This window comes from Arachis duranensis, chromosome 4, assembly GCF_000817695.3.
Source record: "Arachis duranensis cultivar V14167 chromosome 4, aradu.V14167.gnm2.J7QH, whole genome shotgun sequence".
In the NCBI taxonomy this organism is placed as follows: Eukaryota; Viridiplantae; Streptophyta; class Magnoliopsida; order Fabales; family Fabaceae; genus Arachis; species Arachis duranensis.
The window spans coordinates 104,767,989-104,788,832 of record NC_029775.3 but is presented as its reverse complement, the minus strand read 5'-3'; the positions used below and the strand labels follow the sequence as shown (position 1 = coordinate 104,788,832).

Sequence of the window (20,844 nt, the reverse complement as noted above, 5' to 3'; positions counted from 1 at the left end):
ATTTTACTATAATCAATTTTGATATAAAGATTACCAAACATAAATCACGTTAACTCAAACTAACTTATCATCAAAATCAATTTTACAAAATCAATTTTATGCAAACTCTGGTTTGCAAACTGTAATCCAAACACACATAAAGTCTCTCCCAAAATTCTCCTTTGAAAGATTGGTACATAAGATTGGGATGCGCTGATTTCGAGACATTAAGTGATGTCGGCAAGAGGGGGAGACTGTACTCTTTGGCAGTCCCATCACAAAGGATTTTGTACTCTTTTTCCTTTACTAAGGTTTTTTTCCGACAAGATTTTTCCTTAGTAAGGTTTTAACGAGGCATAATCCTAAATGGGCATTCAAGGAGGAGTGTTGTGATAAGAATGTAATGTATGCCCATTTATCAATTGGGCGGCTAATCTTTCCCATGCAAAGAAATCACCTTCCAAAATCAAATTAAAAGTTAATGAATGTTGAAAACTAACGCTTGTTACCGGTATAAACAGGTAAAGCCTCGCTTGGATTTATAGAGCAATAAAAATCTCCTCTCTCTTATATTACTAATAATAATTCATTAATTCTCTCTCTATTTATATTACCTACATATAAAACTTTTCTTCTTTCTTTCTTTCATATGTTACTACCAGTGGCGGATCCACGGGGGACCTAAGGTGGCCATGGTCCCCCCAAATTTTTTTAAAAAAAATAGTAAATAGTAATAATTAATAATATTAAATTTTTTTATATATAATATTAAAAAAGGTGGAGCTCTCACTTCAACTCAATTTGTAGCCTTTTACGTATGTTTGGAGCAACAACTTCAGTTCTGGAAGATTTGGCTACTAATGGATCTACATATTCTCAACGTGGTGATGCTACTTATGCTCTTAAATCTTTATTATCATTTGATTTTGTTTTCATTTTGCATATGATGAAAGAAATCATGGGAATCACTGATAAACTTTGTCAAGCATTGCAACAAAAATCTCAAGACATTTTGAATGCTATGCATCTGGTTTCTAGTACAAAGTCATTGATTCAACAGTTAAGAGATAGTAGTTGGGGAGCACTTTTGGAGAAAGTTAGTTCTTTCTGCAATGATCATGCTATTCAGATACCTGATATGGGTGCTTCTTTTAGTGACATAATTCGGTCTCGTCGTAAAAAGGATGTTGTCACTGTTGAACACCACTATCGTGTTGACATTTTTACTAGCGTGATAGATTTTCAATTGAAAGAGCTAAATAGTAGATTTAGTGAGCAAGCAACCGAGCTCCTCATACTGAGTACATCTCTAGATCCTAAAGATGCTTTCAAGTTATTCAGTGTTTGCAACATATGCAATCTTGTAAAGAATTTCTATTCTTTAGATTTTTCTGAGCAAGAAAAGATTCAATTGGATTATGAGTTACAACATTATGAACTTGATGTGGTTAAAGCTCCAGATTTTCAGAATTTGTCTACTCTTGCTGAATTGTGTCAAAAATTGACAGAGACAGGAAAATCAAATATATATCCTTTAATTGATAGATTAATTCGTCTTGTTTTGACTCTTCCTGTGACAACAGCAACAACTGAACGGGCCTTTTCAGCTATGAAGATTATTAAAACAAGGCTTCGAAACAAGATGGAAGATGAATTTTTAGCAGATTGTATGATTGTATATATTGAAAAGGAAATTGCTTCAAAATTCACTTCAGAGATGATAATTGATGATTTTAGTTCCATGAAGCATCGTCGAGCAAGTTTAAAAATATCAAAATCTTAAAGTATGTAGTTGAACATTGACTTTTATATAATATAATATAATTACTTTTTTGATATATATGCTACGAATCATATTTTGTTAATTTTTTGTTATATTTTATATTTAATTGGCCCCCCTCTTATAAAATTTCTGGTTCCGCCACTGGTTACTACATATATTAGTAAAATATATATTTAATATATATATGAATCATCTCTTTTATATTGAGATAGTAATTGTGGTGAATATTACTACTAGAATTATTTAATTATATTTCATATTTTATATTTGTTACTTCTTTCTAATTTATTTATTTGGTTATTTTACAACATTATACATATAATTGATAATTGATATAACTTATTTAACAAATAAAATAAAATAATAAATAATAAATAGTTGAATTACAATTGATATTTATTTTATATGGAAGGCTTGCAACGCAAGCTAGCGAAACAAGCAATCAATCATTGTCCATGAGAAGTCACCCGCCAACCCCAGTTTCATCACTTAACTACACTTCGCTCCCAAAAATCAATCAATTTAGGGTTTCAAAATCCCCGCCAAATTTCATCCTTTTTCCTTTCTCAGTCTCAGTCACTCCCCTCACTCTGTATGTCAATGGCGGTGGAGAACGAGAAATCGGAATCCCCTATCACCAAAGCTTCGAAGCTTCTTCCTCCTCCTGCTGGTAACGAGAACTCACCGCAGAAGCAAGCGTTGAGCCCTACCGCAAGGGATCGCATTGTTTCCGTTGTTTCAAACATTGCATCTCAACCTCTTCACTTCTCTGATCCTCAAGTTTGGGGCGTCCTCACCGCCATCTCCAACAATGCCCGCAAAAGGCTCCAGGTTCGTTCTTTCTCCCATCTCAGATATAGTCTCAGTTGCTCTAATTCATAGTTTTCTTTGTAGTTGCGTTTTTTTATTTGAAAAATGCAAGTGAAGTGAACCGTTTTGCCTCTGAAAGTGAAAAGTGACAAGCTTGCAGCTTGATCTCTGATATAAGCCACGACCTACCGGATACAGTAATGACCTTATGAACTTGTGCTGATTACATGCATGCAATAATTTGGGCATTAGTTTGCGTTTAGATTTCAGTTTGTTAATTCATTTATATATTGTTCAAACAATCTGCAAAGTAAGAGAATTTTTTCAAAGCAATTAAGAAAAAAAACTTTTTTTTAATTACAAAATATGGTCAAATAAACAGACTCTTAATATATGTCAACAAGATTGAACTGTGCTGTAAATATGTATGGATTTGCAACAAAGTTATTATGAAATTACATTCAGTGGTAGTTGAACCGCAGCTGTGTGACCAATGGTATTGGCACCTTTTCTTCATTTAATTGTTCTTTTTCTGTAACTATTGGTTACTCCTCTTCATTTGATTTGATTTGATTTGGTTGAATGGTTGATTCTGACCAGGGAATTAATATTTTACTAACTGCCAATGAGCACTGCATTGGCCGATTGGTGGATGATGTGCGATTCCAGATTGATTCGAACAACATTAGTGCAAATCATTGCAGAATATACAGGATGTCGGTTACAAACGAAAATATGGTGGACACAACATCAATTTTCTTGAAAGATACAAGGTTGTGGATTCTTTTTCAGAGCTTGGCTATTTCTATCCTTCCCGTGGAAAAATTTCCCCCTTGTCATATTCTGATTTTTGTAAAGTGTTGTTCAGCACAAATGGAACTTATCTTAACTGGGAGAAGTTAAAAAAGAATGGTCCTGCTGTCAAAGTCTGCCATGGTGATATTATATCGTTTGCTGCTCCTCCTCAGCACGGTATGAATGCTTTCCAGTTATCAGAAGTCAGAATTTTCATTTTTCTTTAATAAATGGGATTTCAGGTTTTTTGGTTCCCTCAAAAAATATTTTGTATCTTTTGATACAGATCTTACATTTTCTTTTGTATATCGAGAGGTGCTTTTGTCCTCCCCCATTCCAGATAATGCAGCTGCTAAGCGAAAAGCAGGTAATGTTATGATTAACCAAACTTAATTTACTAGTTTTTGTCATTATAGCATTCTACTCCTATTATGTTCATTATAGAATTCAAGCTTGAAAATTATATTATAGCATGTTGTAATATTCATAATTTTCCTATACATTTGATTTTGACATTTGCAGCTTCTTCATATAACTTCATGTGATCAACTGTTTACTTCCTATTCGTTGTGAAATTTATATAACATCTAATTGATAATTATGATATATAATGTAATTTTCTATCAGAAAGTTATGTGAAAGATACATCAGGGTTGATATAGATATTTGTTTTATTTGAGTTTGTGGTGCTTTTAAAATTTGTCTTACTTTTTCTTATCTTGAATATATAGAGCGTTGTGCCTTTGAAAGCAAGAGATTGAAAGGCTTAGGCATTGGTGCCCCCGAAGGTCCCATTTCTCTTGATGATTTTCGAAGCCTTCAAAGATCAAACACAGTAAGTTAATTTAAAAGGATGCAGTATCCTAAGCACTGTAAACTCCTCCTTTCTTACCCTTCTTTTTTCTCATGTTAATTGTATCCTATCTTATTCTTGGCAGGAGCTGAGGAAGCAGTTGGAGAATCAGGTGGTATTAATTGATACTTTGCGTAATGACAACCGTGTTGCTGTTGATCGTCATGAAAGTGTATGTAGCTGATGTATTTTCAATTTATGTTCTCTCCTAAAACTCTGCATGCAGATTTTAAAATAAAATGTTCAATCTCAAGTTGTTCTTTGTTGTATCAATATGTGGTCTACAATGTCTTACCTAATCCACAATCCATTTTATAGGAATTACAATCAGCCAAGAAGTCTGTTGCAAAATGTTACCTTGATCAATTAAAAGAATTACAACAAAGTGTAGATCTAAAATACAAGGAACTAGGTGATGTTAATAGAGTAACTGCTGAACAGAAACATGCCATCGAAGACCTCAATGAAAGGCTGAGTGCTTCTATGCAGTCATGTGCTGAAGCAAATGCTATAATAAGTAGGTATGATCTATATAATTCTGAGCTATTTAATTCTTGATTGTTGAGTTCTTCACTACTTTAGTCCTCAATGTTGATGCAAGTGTCATAGGAGTGAAATTGTTCATTTTTATGTAGTTTGAGTTTGAACTGATCCTTGATTGACTGTTTTTTATATTGCAATGAGAATTGGCAATGTGGAATGATTTAGTGCATATGTACATGTGTCTATATTCTTGTGTGTAACATCCTGGGATGAATTTTAGTATTGACTGTTGGAGGAGGATGGACCTTTTGGTACCATGCTTAGTATTAAACCTTTTGCCCCCACCCTGGTTACGCTAGCTGTATGTTTTATAATTGAGTCCCTCTCACTTGCTCCTTTGCATGCAGTCAGAAAGTAAATATAGCTGAACTCAGGGAACAATTAGATGACGAGCGGATTCAGCGAAAAGATGAGCGTGAAAAGGCCACAAGTGATCTAAAGGCTGCTGTTTTTAGAGCCCAGTCTGAGGCTCAAGAGGAATTAAGACGACACACTGATGCTTCCTTAAGAAGAGAAAGAGAACTACATGAAACAATAAATAAGCTTCAGGTTTGAAGGTTTTGTCGCTAAAGCAGTAAGAAACTGTACTCTCTTTACTTTTGAAGCTTATAAGCTGTCATTCTTTTTGTATGTTGTAGGAGTCAGAGAGAGAAAGGTGTTTGCTAGTTGAAACCTTGAGGTCCAAACTGGTATGGTTCTGCTTATGTTTAGCCTACAATGGATGACAACTTGTGTATTTCATAAATAAGTTTGTGCCTTCGTTACATTTTGTTGCAGGAGGATACTAGGCAAAAGATGGTTGTGTCTGATAATAAGGTTCGCCAGTTGGAAACTGAATTGCATGAGCAGAAGCTGACCACTGGAAATCAAACAAAGGTAATCATATGGTTTTGTGTGTGTATTATGTGCCCTTTTCATATTTTGGATTTGTTTACTATTTCGCTGAACAAAAATGCAAATTCATGGAGCAGAAAATAGAAGAACTTGAAGAGGAAACAATTAGATTAAGCAAAGAGCTTGAGAGTGAAAAGGTAGATATCAGAATTTCATGTTCCAAGAATGCTTTTGTATAAAGGTGTTTGTCTAAATGATGTCTGCTTTCCACCGATTGCTGTTACTGTTAATGACTTATTTCTGTGTGACTTCAGAGTATGACAGTATCTTATTTATATGTTGCTAGACTGATAAGTTCTAATTAATAAGTTGCTTTTGCTTTCTAATTCAATATCCCCCCTTATTCTATTCTATCTGTTATTTATTTTCTTTAGCTCTCACTTCTTTTCTTTTGGTGGTGAAGTTTCTTTATGTGAAACTGAAAATATTTGTTGCTGTTGTTAGCAGGCAGCTCGAGAAGAAGCATGGGCTAAAGTTTCTATTCTTGAGCTCGAGATAAATGCCGCAATGCGGGATCTAGATTTTGAGAGGAGGAGGTTAAGAGGTGCCAGGGAAAGACTTATGCTTCGGTAAGGAACAAGTTTCTGTTTAATATGATCACTGGACAACTGTAGTTTGAAAATTATGTAAGGATGAACCTATATGTATAAAAGAATATTAGAGGACATCGCAGCATGGGCTACTTTACTTGAATACTGTAATTCTTTGGCTTGCTTTACAGTTTACATATAACATTTTTTTTCTTAAATTGGTGATTAAAATAGATAGGAACGAGAATTCTATGACTTCTTAATTAGAATTATCACCAGTGTGTATATTATGGATATGTGAACATTACTATCATAGATTCTGAATGGATTTTAGCTATCCTGAAAATTTGAAGAATAAAGGATGTATAAACATCTTCAAGAATATGAAAGCAAATAGCAGAGCAATTGAGCCTAAATAAAAGTAGGACCGCGGCTGAATAGTTTTTGTTTTATTTATTAGAATGGACTACTCAACAATGTCATTGCAGTAAAAATTGTGGATCCTGGTATTCATCTGTTGGATATGTCATTCATGCTAAGTTAATCAGCTTTGTTTAGTAGTCCCTGTTGGTTAACATGCTGCATCGTTGCACTGTTTGTATTAAATGCTGATTGGCACTTTAACTTTAAGAGGCAACATCTACACCCGCATTATGCTTTGATTTTGCCACTGAAGCTCATTGATGTCATGCAGGGAAACACAACTACGGGCATTTTATTCCACTACTGAGGAGATACAAGTACTCTTTGCTAAGCAACAGGAGCAATTAAAGGCTATGCAAAGAACTCTTGAAGACGAAGAGAATTACGAGAATACTTCTGTAAATATGGATGGAGTGATCGGTGGAACCCCTGGAAGAGAGAGAGAAGTTGCAGGATACCATAGCAAAAATACTGCAAAGGCAGGCTCAACTGCATCTACACAGAAGCGCAACAGAGATCAAGTAGAAACCTCGAGCAATGAAGCTAGTGACACTGAGAAGCATGATTGTGAGGTGAGAAGTCAAGAATGCCAAAATACACAAGAGTTCACCAGTGCAAATCATGATCATGATGTAAGAGGTGGCTTTGGTTCTGATATTGATGGTGCTGCAGCTATGATGGATGAAGGTGCTGGCGGTACTGAGTGTGTTCTGGGAACTGAAAGTCCTTCAAATTATGGCATAAAGCATGTTGATTTAAATAAATCTGGTCCTCTAGATGGGGACACTATGCAGTGTGATGATGATGTAAATGTACAAGAAACTGAGGAGCAAGCCCATGATCATCGTGTTTCGCATCTGTTGCAATTACATGATCCTACAGACACTGAAAAAGTTATTGAGGATACCGAAGTTGGTGGCACAATCAGAACAGCAGACCTTTTAACATCCGAAGTTGCTGGCAGCTGGGCTTGCAGTACAGCCCCTTCTGTGCATGGAGACAATGAATCTCCAAGCAGAGACAATAACCAAGGTTGTGGCCCATTGCATGATTCAAATACTGTGGTGGCTGAGAGTCAGAACACTGATGATGCTGCCGCTAAACGGAATGAGCGGCAAGCACTCCGGGATATGATTGGCATTGTTGCTCCTGATTTGAGGGAGAAGTTTGGAGGTTCTGCATATAATTGTGGTGAAAGGCAAGAGAAAGATGGCAGTTCAACTGACTCGGACACGCAGAGTTGTAGCAACAGTGGCAATGAAGGTAGAATCAATGCAGAGGGTGGAGCTATGTCTGATGAAGAAACTCAATGTTGTGACCATGTTGAAGAGAATGAAAAGCAGGATGATGCCATGGACGAAGGTGATGATGAAGCTACTCAAGAAGATTGAATCTGTTGTATAAAATATAAGTCAGGAAACTGTACATATTTACATGGGTTTCTGAAGACATCTCATCTCATCTCGTATATAAAGTGGTTGATTACCACTTGCGGTTATGACCCCCTCTATTCAAGGCGTCTTATGTTATTCTATATTTTTAACATTAATATTATTTTTCTTTAACATGTATAAATTGATTAAGATAATCTAATTTATCTACTTCAACTCATTTATTATATAAGTTAACATTAATTTTATACCTCTTCTTGATCTTCCTTCATATAGTTTCGTATCTTTTTTTTTTTTAATTTTTGTTAATATTTTGCACAAATAATTTTTATGATCATATTTCTTTTTTTATTTTTTTTCTGCTAAATAATTGGTTTATTACATATAGGTGATGAAGTTTTATTAGTGTTTTAACGGATTTTTTAGTGAAAGAATCACATTGTTCCAAATAATATCAAAGGTTGTGTAATTTATTTATTTTGTTAACAGTCGCATTATCATCGTGTGAATGGAGTTGGATGGGATTATGTTGACTCAAATGAAATGTATAATAGTCACCAAAAAAAAAAATGAAATGTATAATGGAACAAATTTAAACGGAGCCGAACCTAGGGATCATTGACATCATGATAAAAAGGAGATTTAGTATAAAATACACCATGACAGCCTTGAACAACAGAATCTAAGGAACATAACACTGAAATAGAGACAACAGGACAGAGACACTAAAAGTTATTCTTTTAAATTTTAAAATTTTATCTTAAAAAGATTTGACCAAAACTGATCATGTAGGAGTCTGTTAGAGAAAGACATATAAAAAAAATCAGAAATACGAGTTTGTTTAAAAGACATAAATCCTCCGTCTAATTATTATTCTTCTTTTTCTGTAACTATTGGTTACTCCTCTTCATTTGATTTGATTTGATTTGGTTGAATGGTTGATTCTGACCAGGGAATTAATATTTTACTAACTGCCAATGAGCACTGCATTGGCCGATTGGTGGATGATGTGCGATTCCAGATTGATTCGAACAACATTAGTGCAAATCATTGCAGAATATACAGGATGTCGGTTACAAACGAAAATATGGTGGACACAACATCAATTTTGTTGAAAGATACAAGGTTGTGGATTCTTTTTCAGAGCTTGGCTATTTCCATCCTTCCTATGGGAAAATTTCACCCTTGTCATATTCTGATTTTTGTAAAGTGTTGTTCAGCACAAATGGAACTTATCTTAACTGGGAGAAGTTAAAAAAGAATGGTCCTGCTGTCAAAGTCTGCCATGGTGATATTATATCGTTTGCTGCTCCTCCTCAGCACGGTATGAATGCTTTCCAGTTATCAGAAGTCAGAATTTTCATTTTTCTTTAATAAATGGGATTTCAGGTTTTTTGGTTCCCTCAAAAAATATTTTGTATCTTTTGATACAGATCTTACATTTTCTTTTGTATATCGAGAGGTGCTTTTGTCCTCCCCCATTCCAGATAATGCAGCTGCTAAGCGAAAAGCAGGTAATGTTATGATTAACCAAACTTAATTTACTAGTTTTTGTCATTATAGCATTCTACTCCTATTATGTTCATTATAGAATTCAAGCTTGAAAATTATATTATAGCATGTTGTAATATTCATAATTTTCCTATACATTTGATTTTGACATTTGCAGCTTCTTCATATAACTTCATGTGATCAACTGTTTACTTCCTATTCGTTGTGAAATTTATATAACATCTAATTGATAATTATGATATATAATGTAATTTTCTATCAGAAAGTTATGTGAAAGATACATCAGGGTTGATATAGATATTTGTTTTATTTGAGTTTGTGGTGCTTTTAAAATTTGTCTTACTTTTTCTTATCTTGAATATATAGAGCGTTGTGCCTCTGAAAGCAAGAGATTGAAAGGCTTAGGCATTGGTGCCCCGAAGGTCCCATTTTTTCTTGATGATTTTTGAAGCTTTCAAAGATCAAACACAGTACATTAATTTAAAAGGATGCAATATTCTAAGCACTGTCAACTCCTTTCTTACCCTTCTTTTTCCTCATGTTAATTGTATCCTATCTTATTCTTGGCAGGAGCTGAGGAAGCAGTTGGAGAATCAAGTGGTATTAATTGATACTTTTTGTGTAATGACAACCGTGTTGCTGCTGATCGTCATGAAAGTGTATGTCTCTCCTAAAACTCTGTATGCAGATTTTAAAATAAAAATGTTCAATCTCAAGTTGTTCTTTATTATATTAATGTGTGGTCTACAATGTCTTACCTAATCCACAATCCATTTTATAGGAATTACGATCAGCCAAGGAGTCTGTTGCAAAATGTTACCTTGATCAATTAAAAGAAGAGCGGACTCAGAGAAAAGAAGATCGGGAAAAGGTCAAAACTGATCTAAAGGCTGCTATTTTTAGAGCCTAGTCTGAGGCTGAGGAAGAATTAAAACGACACATTGATGTTGCCTTAAGAAGAGAAAGAGAACTACATGAAACAATAAATAAGCTTCAGGTTTAAAGTTTTCATCGCTAAAGTAATAAGAAACCGTACTCCCTTTGCTTTTGAAGCTTATAAGCTGTCGTTCTTTCTGTATGTTGTAGGAGTCAGATAAAGAAAGGTGTTTGCTAGTTGAAACTTTGAAGTCCAAACTGGTATGATTCTGTTTATGTTTAACCTACAATAGGTGACAATTTGTGTATTTCATAAATAGGTTTCTGCCTTCCTTCTATTTTTGTTGCAGAAAAATATGAGGGAAAAGATGGTTGTTTCTGATAATAAGATTCTGCCAGTTGAAAACTGAATTGCATGAGGAGAAGTTGACCACTGCAAATCAAACAAAGATAATCATATGGTTTTGTGCGTGTATTATGTCCCCTTTTCATATTTTGGATTTGGTTACTATCTCGCTGAACGAAAATACAATTTTATGGAGCAAAAAATAAAAGAACTTGAAGAGGATACAAGAAGATTAAACAAAGAGCTTGAGAGTGAAAAGGTAGATATCGGAATTTCATGTTCCAAGAATGTTTTTGTATAAAGGTGTTTGTCTAAATGATGTCTGCTATGCCTTATTTCCGTGAGACTTCAGAGTATGACAGTATCTTATTTATATGTTGCTAGACTGATATAAAAGTTCTTACCGTTTATTTTATATTATTTTATTAATATAAAAAAAAATAAATAAAATTATATAGACAACAACATGGAATAAAACATATTATTTTTTTGGCAAAATTTGATCCACATATAGCATAACTATTTAAATTTGTATGAATAATAGTATATAAACCTAACAGATCAGATTGGCACTAAAATACAAAAAGATAAAATCTAACATAATATCAATAATAAACACTAAAACGTAACGAAGAAGGAGAAGAAGAAGAAAGAGGAGGAGGAGGAGAAGAAGGAACGCGAAGAAAAAGAAGCGTCTTTCATAATAGTAAATGAGAGCGCACTTTGGAAACGGTTGAGTGACACGTATGTTATCACAGTGGGTGAATGTAGTTTTTGTTAGACTTAGACTAACTTATAAGACTTGTAAGCCAAAAGACTTGTATGAGTAACATAGCTCATTAAAAAAATGAAAAATAAGATAACAGTTTCTGGGACATTAAAAAAGAGATGGTTATTTATTAGTGTCTTAAAAATATTTGTTAAATAATTTAAAATTTTTTATTTTTCAAATATTTATAAATGTCAAAATCTCATCCTTTTCATAATTTTTTTAAATTTAATCATTGATGAACTCTAAATACAAAAATAATTTTACATATAATCAATTATATATTGTTAAAATAATAAAAATAATTATTATTTATTTATATTAACTACGTGAATAATCATAAAAAAACCTAAATTATCTTTATATTTTTTTATTATTTGTAGAAAAATAAATGTCTTTTTACCATATAATAGTACTGTGTTTTCTGTTCTTTCTTTTTGTAATTGATCTGAATTTCATTATACACAGGCAAGTGGTCTTATAAGATAACTTAATATTAGAGGCTTAATTAATAAGAGAATTTGGCAAATGTTAAATGGCTTTGAAACAATTTATGACCCTTATATTCTAATGGAGAAGTTAAATTTTTATTTGAGGATTTTGAACAAAATAATATTGATATTCAGGTAAGCTCACTATTTTATTAATTTCAGTAGTCCTACTTACAACATGAAGTTGCTACAAGGTTATAGAATTAGTTTTTTTATGAAAAATTTTCTAATTCTTAGTCCTAGTGCGTTGGGTTATTTTTTGCTGTAAAATATGTAATGATTCCTATTTATTGATTGATTTATTATGTTTGCAGATTGATTTGAGATTCCAGAGCCATGCTGTCCTTGCTTTCCACGAAGCTGCTGAAGCCTACTTGGTTGGTTTGTTTGAGGACACTAACTTGTGTGCCATCCATGTCAAGAGGTCACCATAATGCCCAAAGACATTCAGCTTGCTCGCCACATTCGTGGTGAATGTGCTTAGACTGATTGATTTCATGCTCCTTGATCGTTTCGGAATACACCTTGTGTTACTAGTTTAGTATTATTCAAGTTTCCTATGCCATTGTATAGTTCTTGACAACCTTTTAGGTTTCAATTGATGCCTCTAGAATAATTATTTTGGTTATGGTACAGTTGATCATAAAAAGATGCTACTAATGGAATGATTTGATTACTGGTGTAAGACATTTTATTTTGGATTTAACTCTTAATAATTAATATTAACTTTGATACAATTCTGAATGTGTTGGGTATTTGATATGTGAACTTAAGTTGAATTCTATGCCCATGCTTTTAAACGTGACAATCTATAAAAAGTGTGGCAAAAAAAAGCGTGGCGATAGGTTTGAAAAAGCATGGCGACAGAGCAACCGCCACCCTTTCAGAGGTCACCCTTTCAAAAGTGTGGCGGTAGCTCAAAAAGCGTGGCGAAAAACTATCGCCATGCTTTTTTTAGCTTTTCACCACGCTTTAAAAGCGTGGGAATAGAGTTGTTTTCTTGTAGTGTACAGTGTTTACAATATTTTAAAGTCAGCATATCTTCATTCACCTGAAGGGAAGAGAAGACTCCAGCATATGAAAGATGAGGGTCAAGGGCTGAACGCTTTGGAACAACTTGACTTGGGTACCATTAGAACTTTGTTGTATGGTGCTATTGTTGGATGTTGTTCCGAAGCTGCTACATACCCCTTTGAAGTTGTGAGGAGACAGCTTCAAATGCAAGTTCGGGCAACAAGGTTGAACCCGATGGCAACTTGTGTCAAGATTGTTGGACAAGGAGGTGTTCTTGCACTTTATGCTGGATTAATTCTCAACTTATTGCAGCTATGATCTCTTATGGTGCACATTAAATTTAATTGAATTAGTAATTAGGAAAATTGAGCAAAAAATTACAGTTATCACTCTGGTCTTGAATTGTTAACCTCACTGTGAAAGTTGAGTTTTGAATCTTAGCCCATGTGTGTCAAGCTTTTTTCATTCTTGTCTTTTGATATTCATTGTTTATGAGTTTCAGGTGTTACCATCAGTTGCTATTAGTTATCTTGTTTACGACCCATAAAGCTAACTAGCTTTTCACATTCTACAAAGCTCCATCAAGTTAGGCAGCAAACTTCCTTCAACAAATGAAAATTTTCCTATGTTATGCTCTATACAAGTGGCTTTCATTGGAGAGCAGCCAAGCCAAATGTAGAGAAGAACCCAAAGTGGAAACCAGAGATGGTTGATCATGAAACTTGAATGAAGGGCCCCAGTCACAAATTCAACAACTCCAGAGAAAAAAGTCATATTGATTTTCAGGTTCTGGATAATGAAAAACCTGTATAGAACAAAAGTTGACAAGTTTTGCCATAAGAATCATAATGTGACACTACTGTTAATGCTGACAAATTCGAAAAGAGAACATTTGTTTCATGAAAAAGATGAAAGCATGCATCAACCAAACCAATGGAGCTAGAATTGTGTTTATATACATATATTTAATCAATTTAAGTTTTTCACTACAGCATGGGAACTGAAGTTTTCATGCTATAACTTTTTAAACTAGAGATGAGAAATTCTATTGCAATTACCCATCTAAAATGGATGAAGTGTGTGCTGTTCCAACTTCCAAACACTCACAAGGTGCTTGAAACCACTGCATCTTTGTGCTAGGTTTCATTGAATGCTTGCATTACCGTATCTATGAATTTCTTGAGATACAAGGTTGTGGATTCTTTTTCAGAGCTTGTCTATTTTTATCTTTCTGGTAGAAAAATTTCCCCCTTGTCATATTCTAATTTTTAATTCCTATTTACCTCTTCTACTTCTCTTTCTATCTTCTTCCTTCTTCATCTTCCACCTTTCTTAATCATGAACCCAAGTAGGAATGAAGAGTTCAAGAGAATTCTGGGATCTTATACAAGTCCCAATGCTGACTTCTATGGCAGAAGTATTAGCATACCACAAATCAGAGCTAGTAACTTTGAATTAAACCCTCAACTTATTACTCTGCTGCAGCAGAACTGCCAGTATTTTGGGCTTTCTCAGGAAGAACCTATAGAATTTTTTACAGATTTCTTACGAATTACTGACACAGTACGCAGTGAGGGAGTAGACCAAGAGGTCTACAGGTTATTACTCTTCCCTTTTGCTTTAAAGGATCAAGCAAAAGGGTGGTTGGATAACCAGCCTAAAGACATTTTAAAAACATGGAAACAGTTAGTGGACAAGTTTTTAAACCATTATTTCCCCCTAGAAAAATGACCCAATTGAGACTGGACATCCAAGAATTCAAACAAAGAGATAGTGAATCTCTTTATGATACCTGGAGAAGGTATAAGAGGATGTTAAGAAAATGTTCCACTGAAATATTTTCAGAATGGGTATAGCTAATCTACTATGGTCTTTCAGACATGGCTAGAATGTCTTTGGACCACTCTGCTCGTGGTTCCATACACATAAGAAAGACCATAAGAGAGGCTCAAGAGTTTATTGAGACAGTTGCCACTAATCAGCATCTGTACTCAGCTCCTGGGACCTCTATAAAAGGAGATGTTAAGGCAGTAGCTGCTAAACCTAACCCTCCAGAGCAGGATGGCCCATTTAATCAGCAACTGCACGCCTTTACCCAGCAAATACTGGAACTGCAAGAGGCTCTGAGAGAAACTCAAGCTTCTAACAGAAATATAGAAGCCCAGTTAAGTCAAATCAGGCATCAGTTATCTAAGTAGATAACAGATGAATGCCAGGCTATCCAACTGAGGAGTGAAAAACTTTAAAAACCCAAACTCAGTATAATAAAAATAAAAAGCCCATAGAGGAGAACCAGGTCTCTGCACAAGATAACTCTTGGCATTTTAACGCCCAGAGAGGTATCCCTTCTGGCGTTGAACGCTAGGAAAGGGCAGAGAATGGGCGTTCAAATGCCCAGGAAGGTGACCTTGTCGGCGTTGAATGCCAAGAAAGGGGAGAGATTGGGCGTCCAAACACCCAAGGGGATAACAGCAGGGGCGTTGAACGCCCATGTAAGGGAAGTCAATCATTGATTGATAACAACCCTCCTAAACAAGCTAGTAACCCCTCTTCCAACTCAAATGGTATTCAGCCTTCATAAAAAAGGTTGATGAGTACAAGGCTAAGATGCCATTTCCTCAGAAACTCTGTCAAGAAGAAAGGAATAAACAGTTTGCCCGCTTTGTGGAGTATCTCAGAACACTAGAGATAAAGATCCCTTTTGCAGAAGCTCTTGAACAGATACCTTCTTATGCAAAGTTCATGAAGGACATTCTAAGTCATAAGAAGGATTGAAAGGAGACACAAATAGTCATCTTCACTGAGAAATGCAGTGCAATCATTCAGAACAGCTTACCAGATAAGCTTAAAGATCTTGGAAGCTTTATGATACCATGTACTCTAGGTGATGCTTGTACAAGGACAACTCTATGTGACCTTAGAGCAAGCATCAACCTAATACCATCTTCACTAATAAAAAATCTTTGTTTGACTGAGGAAGTCAAACCAACCCGCATGTGCCTTTAACTTGCTTATGGGTCTATTAAGATACCATCAAGAGTAATAGAAGACATGATTGTCAGGGTTGGACCTTTTTCCTTTCCCACTGACTTTATGGTATTGGACATGGAGGGGCACAAGAGTGCATCTCTCATCCTAGGAAGATCCTTCCTAGTTACAGGACGTACCCTCATTGATGTTGAAAAAGGGGAAGTAACCCTAAGAGTTAATGAAGAGAAGTTCGTACTGAATGCTGTGAAGGCTATGCAGCATCCAGACATTCCTGAGGAATGCATGAGCATTGACTTCATTGATTCCCTGGTGGAAGAAGTCAACATGGCTGAAAGCTTCAAGGACAGGCTTGATGATATCCTTGATGATACTCATCCTGACTCAGAGGAACTTCTGAAAACCTCTGAGAAAAAAGAGAAGCCTTCTAAGCTTGAGTTCAAGCCATTACCCCCTACTTGAAATATGTATTTCTGGGAGAGGGAGATACCTATCCTGTGATCATAATCTATACACTTGAGCCACAGGAAGAAGAAGCATTAATTCAAGTGCTTAAAACACATAGGACCGCCCTTGAGTGGACTATAAGTGACCTTAAGGACATTAGTCCTGCCCGATGCATGCGTAAAATCCTGCTGGAGGATAATGCCAAACCAGTGGTACAACTACAAAGGCGATTGAATCCAACCATGAAGGAAGTATTGCAGAAGGAGGTCACTAAACTCTATGAGGCTGGGATTATTTATCCCATTTTTGACAGCCCATAGGTGAGCCCTATCCAGGTTGTTCATAAGAAGGGAGGAATGATAGTGGTTCACAATGAAAAAAATGAGCTTATCCTAAAAAGGACAGTTACAGGGTAGCGTATGTGCATTGATTACAGAAAACTCAATAACGCCACCAGGAAATATCACTTTCCTTTACCCTTCATTGACCAAATGCTAGAAAGACTAGAAGGTCATGCTTTTTATTATTTCCTGGATGGATATTCCGGGTACAATCAAATAGCAGTAGACCCACAGGATCAAAAGAAGACGGCATTCACATGTCCTTCGGGCGTATTCGCCTATAGACGAATGCCATTTGGCCTGTGCAATGCACCCGCCACTTTTCAGAGATGCATGTTGTCCATCTTCTCTAACATGGTAGAGAAGTTCCTTGAAGTATTCATGGATGACTTCTCTGTTTATGGAGACTCATTTGACTCCTGTCTTGATCATCTGACCCTGGTCCTGAAAAGATGCCAAAAAACAAACCTAGTTCTAAACTGGGAGAAATGCCACTTCATGGTAACGGAGGGCATTGTTCTTGGGCATCGGATCTCAAACAAAGGGATAGAAGTGGATCATGCTAAGGTGGAAGTGATCAACGCTTACCTCCACTTACTAGTGTTAAGGCTATCAGAAGCTTCCTAGGACATGCAGGCTTCTATAGGCAGTTCATAAGAGATTTTTCTAAAATTGCCAAACCCCTGTGCAATCTCTTGGCCACTGATGTTCCATTTGTCTTTGACCAAGAATGCCTGTATGCATTTGAAACTCTGAAGGCTAAGCTTGTCAGCGCTCCTATTATCTCTGCACCCAACTGGGACTTGCCATTTGAGCTAATGTGTGATGCAAGTGATCATGCAATTGGCGCAGTCCTAGGTCAGAGATATGATAAGCTTTTGCATGTCATTTACTTTGCTAGTCGCGTATTAAATGATGTGCAGAAAAATTACACTACTACAAAAAAGGAGCTACTTGCAGTGGTTTACGCCATTGACAAGTAGGTAGGATCTAAGGTCATTATTTATGCTGACTATGCTGCTCTAAAATATCTACTCACTAAGCAGGATTCTAAACCTAGACTTATAAGATAGGTATTACTCCTGCAAGAGTTTGATATAGAAATTAGAGACAGAAGAGGGACAGAAAATCAGGTGGCTAATCACTTGTCTCGGATTGAGCTAGTAGCAGGGACTTCTTCTCCCTCCACTGACATATACAAATCCTTTCCAGATGAGCAACTTTATGCTATTCAGACAGTACCTTGGTTTGCAGACATTGTAAACTACAAGGTTATATGGTTCATTCCCAAAGAGCTTTCTAGGCAACAAGCCCGAAAACTCATGCATGATGCAAAATATTACCTATGAGATGAGCCATATCTCATTAAGAGATGCTCAGATAGAATAATCCGACGCTGTGTGTCTGAAGAAGAGGCACAGAAAATTCTATGACATTGCCATAGCTCTGACTATGGACAACACTTTGGAGGTGAGCAGACAGGTACTAAGGTACTCCAAAGTAGCTTTTACTGGCATACTCTCTTTAAGAATTCTAGAGAGTTCATCCCTAACTGTGATAGTTATGCATCTACCTAATATCAAAATTCAATTTTGCTTCCAAGCCAGAACAACATCAACACCATCATCCCTACCAACACCGCTGATTTCTACAGCTACCACTATCATTATTATTGATTTTTCAATCTTATCTCAAGTAATTAAAATGAACAACTATAATTCAAATATCATTTAAAGAATTCAAATTAAAAAACAAAAAACTAAATTAATTAAAAAAATAGAAAGAGAACTGAGAGGGAGGATGAGGGTTTGTTGACGTAGTAGATGATGAGACTGAGGGCAAGGCAAACAAAGTTGAAGAAACGGAGACGAGACAAACAACGACGGGATGACAATGGTGATGGCAAAGGGCGACACAGAGAAATGAACAAGCAAAGAGGGCAGTTTTTAAAATACTAAAAATAGTAATATAAAAATTAAATTTATTTTTTGAAGTTTTATATCAAACTAACAGAATAATTAAATTTTTTTATGAGTAAACTACCATTTGTACCCACAAAAGTTGAAAACGCTGACAAATCTACCCATAAAAGAAAATTATCATTTGTACCCATAAAACATGAGTTTCATATAACAAAATTATCCAAACACTAAAAAATCACATAAAAATCCCAAAATTAGCCTTATCATCATGTGCATTATCTTTTCTCCTCCTCCACCACCACCACTAACCCCACCCTCTCTCTCTCTCTCCTTCCATTTTCTGAGCTCGTCGCCGCCACCAGAGTCCGTCAACTCTGTCAACTCCTTCCTCTCTCTTTCTCTCTCTTCTCTTCTATGTTTTGCTTCTCTCTCTCTCCTCTACTTCTACAAATGGTTGCGTGATGTAGGTTCAGTGGTCTCTAGATTTACAGATTGGGGAAGAGCAGGTGGAACTGTGGACTGAACAGGGGCTGGATTGGAGCTCTGTGTCAGCGAGAGATGAAGGGCTAGCTGGAACAGGTTGGGGCAGCGGTAGCAATCAGGCAGTGGCGGTGGCTCTAGGGTTGTGAAAGATGGCGAAAACAGAAGGCGACTGTGGTGCTAAGCTTGCGGAGGTGAGGCGAGGGAAAGAAGAAGAAAGAGAGAGGGAAAGGGTGGAGGAGGAAAGAAAGGGGGAAAGGACGCGGCGGCAGCGAGTGGAGGTTGGGTGGGACTTGACAGCGCCAGCGATTGTTGAGTACCGTGGCGGTGGTTACGCAGAGGAGCAGAGAAGGGAACAGTGGTGAGAAGGGGCGAAAGTAAGGAAGAAGAGAGGAAATTGGATGAGGGGGCGACAGCTTGGTGGTCACCGGTGGTGGTGCGGTGGTCTGAGACAATTTGTTTTTTTATTGTTGTTATTGTTGTTGCTTTATGTGAAGAAGATGATAATGGAGGTATGGTGATGGTGGTGGTGGTGGTGATGGTAGTGATGAAGGAAATGAGGTAGTGGTGCCCAGGGACGGATCCAGGAATGTTATCATGGGGGGGCCAATAATATATATAATATAAAAAAATATATGCAAATAAATTATAATGTAAGATGCATTACAAAAATATACTAATAGAGAATATATATTTAAAATGCAAAAAAGGTGTACTTTTTACTAACGAAGCGGTACACGTCGATTCTTCATATCATAAAATTCATCGATAATAGAATCTGTGTCAAATCTTTCAGCAATCTTCTTCTCAATGTAAATTAAAAGACAATTAGCAAGAAATTTATCTTCCATTTTGTTTCTGAGTCTATTCTTCACAATATTCATAGATGAGAAAGATCTCTCAGTTGTAGCAGTTGAAACAGGGAGAGTTAATACCAAGCGAATCAAACGATCAATCAAAGGATATGTTAAAGACTTTCCTGTCTTCGTTAATCCTTGACATAACTCCGAAATTGTGCACAAGTTGGTTAATTCAACATGATTAGGAACATCAAGTTCATAATGTTGAGCTTGCATTCTAATGTGAAATTTCTCTTGGTCACTGAAGTCACCTGGATAAAACTGTTCTACTAATTCACATACTTTGTTGACACTGAAGAACTTATAATTATCTCTGGGATCTAAAGTTGAACTTAAAGTAAGCAATTCCACCATATTATCATTGAATCTTCCATTAAGCTCTTGCAATTGTGTATCAATTACAACCAGAAATAAATTAACACGGTAATGATGCTCTACTGAAATTTGATCAACAATTTTGCGAGTCCGGCCTCTTCTAAGAATATGCAATGCATTCATATCAGGAACTTCAACTTCATGTTTCTCACAAAATAATATAACTTCTTTAATGAAAGCCTCCCAACTTGATTCTCTCATTCGTTGGATTAAAGTCTTGATTTTTTCGTTGCAAAGCTTGACAAAGATCATGACTAACTTCCAAAATATTTCTCATCAAATGCAAAACAAAGACAAATTCAAAGGATGTGATAGCATCATAAGCAGCACTAGCATCACCACGAGTGGAGAAATTACCTTCTTCGGTGCTTTTTTCAAGAACTTCACAAGTAGCATCAAACATGCATAACAAGCTACGTACA

General features: G+C 35.9%; 2 protein-coding genes across 4 annotated transcripts in view; both read left to right on the top strand.

Moving 5' to 3' along the window:
• Positions 1-796: 796 nt before the first annotated feature.
• On the top strand, positions 797-1,572 carry LOC107485455 (uncharacterized). Its single transcript, XM_016105991.1, has 2 exons — positions 797-1,470; positions 1,563-1,572. Exons 1-2 carry the CDS (start codon positions 797-799, stop codon positions 1,570-1,572), a joined length of 684 nt encoding a protein of 227 aa, XP_015961477.1.
• Positions 1,573-2,230: 658 nt separating this feature from the next.
• Positions 2,231-20,844, top strand: part of LOC107485517 (uncharacterized) — an 82,625-nt gene continuing 64,011 nt past the window's right edge. The window contains exons 1-13 of one of the 3 annotated variants that reach the window (XM_052260159.1): positions 2,231-2,593; positions 3,173-3,345; positions 3,441-3,544; positions 3,654-3,734; positions 4,099-4,202; positions 4,306-4,392; positions 4,539-4,741; positions 5,111-5,312; positions 5,402-5,452; positions 5,541-5,639; positions 5,735-5,794; positions 6,102-6,226; positions 6,882-7,783. In XM_052260159.1, coding sequence (XP_052116119.1) covers positions 2,357-2,593; positions 3,173-3,345; positions 3,441-3,544; positions 3,654-3,734; positions 4,099-4,202; positions 4,306-4,392; positions 4,539-4,741; positions 5,111-5,312; positions 5,402-5,452; positions 5,541-5,639; positions 5,735-5,794; positions 6,102-6,226; positions 6,882-7,783 — 2,428 coding nt within the window. In that variant the 5' untranslated portion in view covers positions 2,231-2,356. Of the gene's footprint in view, positions 2,594-3,172; positions 3,346-3,440; positions 3,545-3,653; positions 3,735-4,098; positions 4,203-4,305; positions 4,393-4,538; positions 4,742-5,110; positions 5,313-5,401; positions 5,453-5,540; positions 5,640-5,734; positions 5,795-6,101; positions 6,227-6,881; positions 8,171-20,844 lie in introns of those variants that run through there. The other 2 variants (XM_016106048.3, XM_016106047.3) reach the window with 2 other exon arrangements.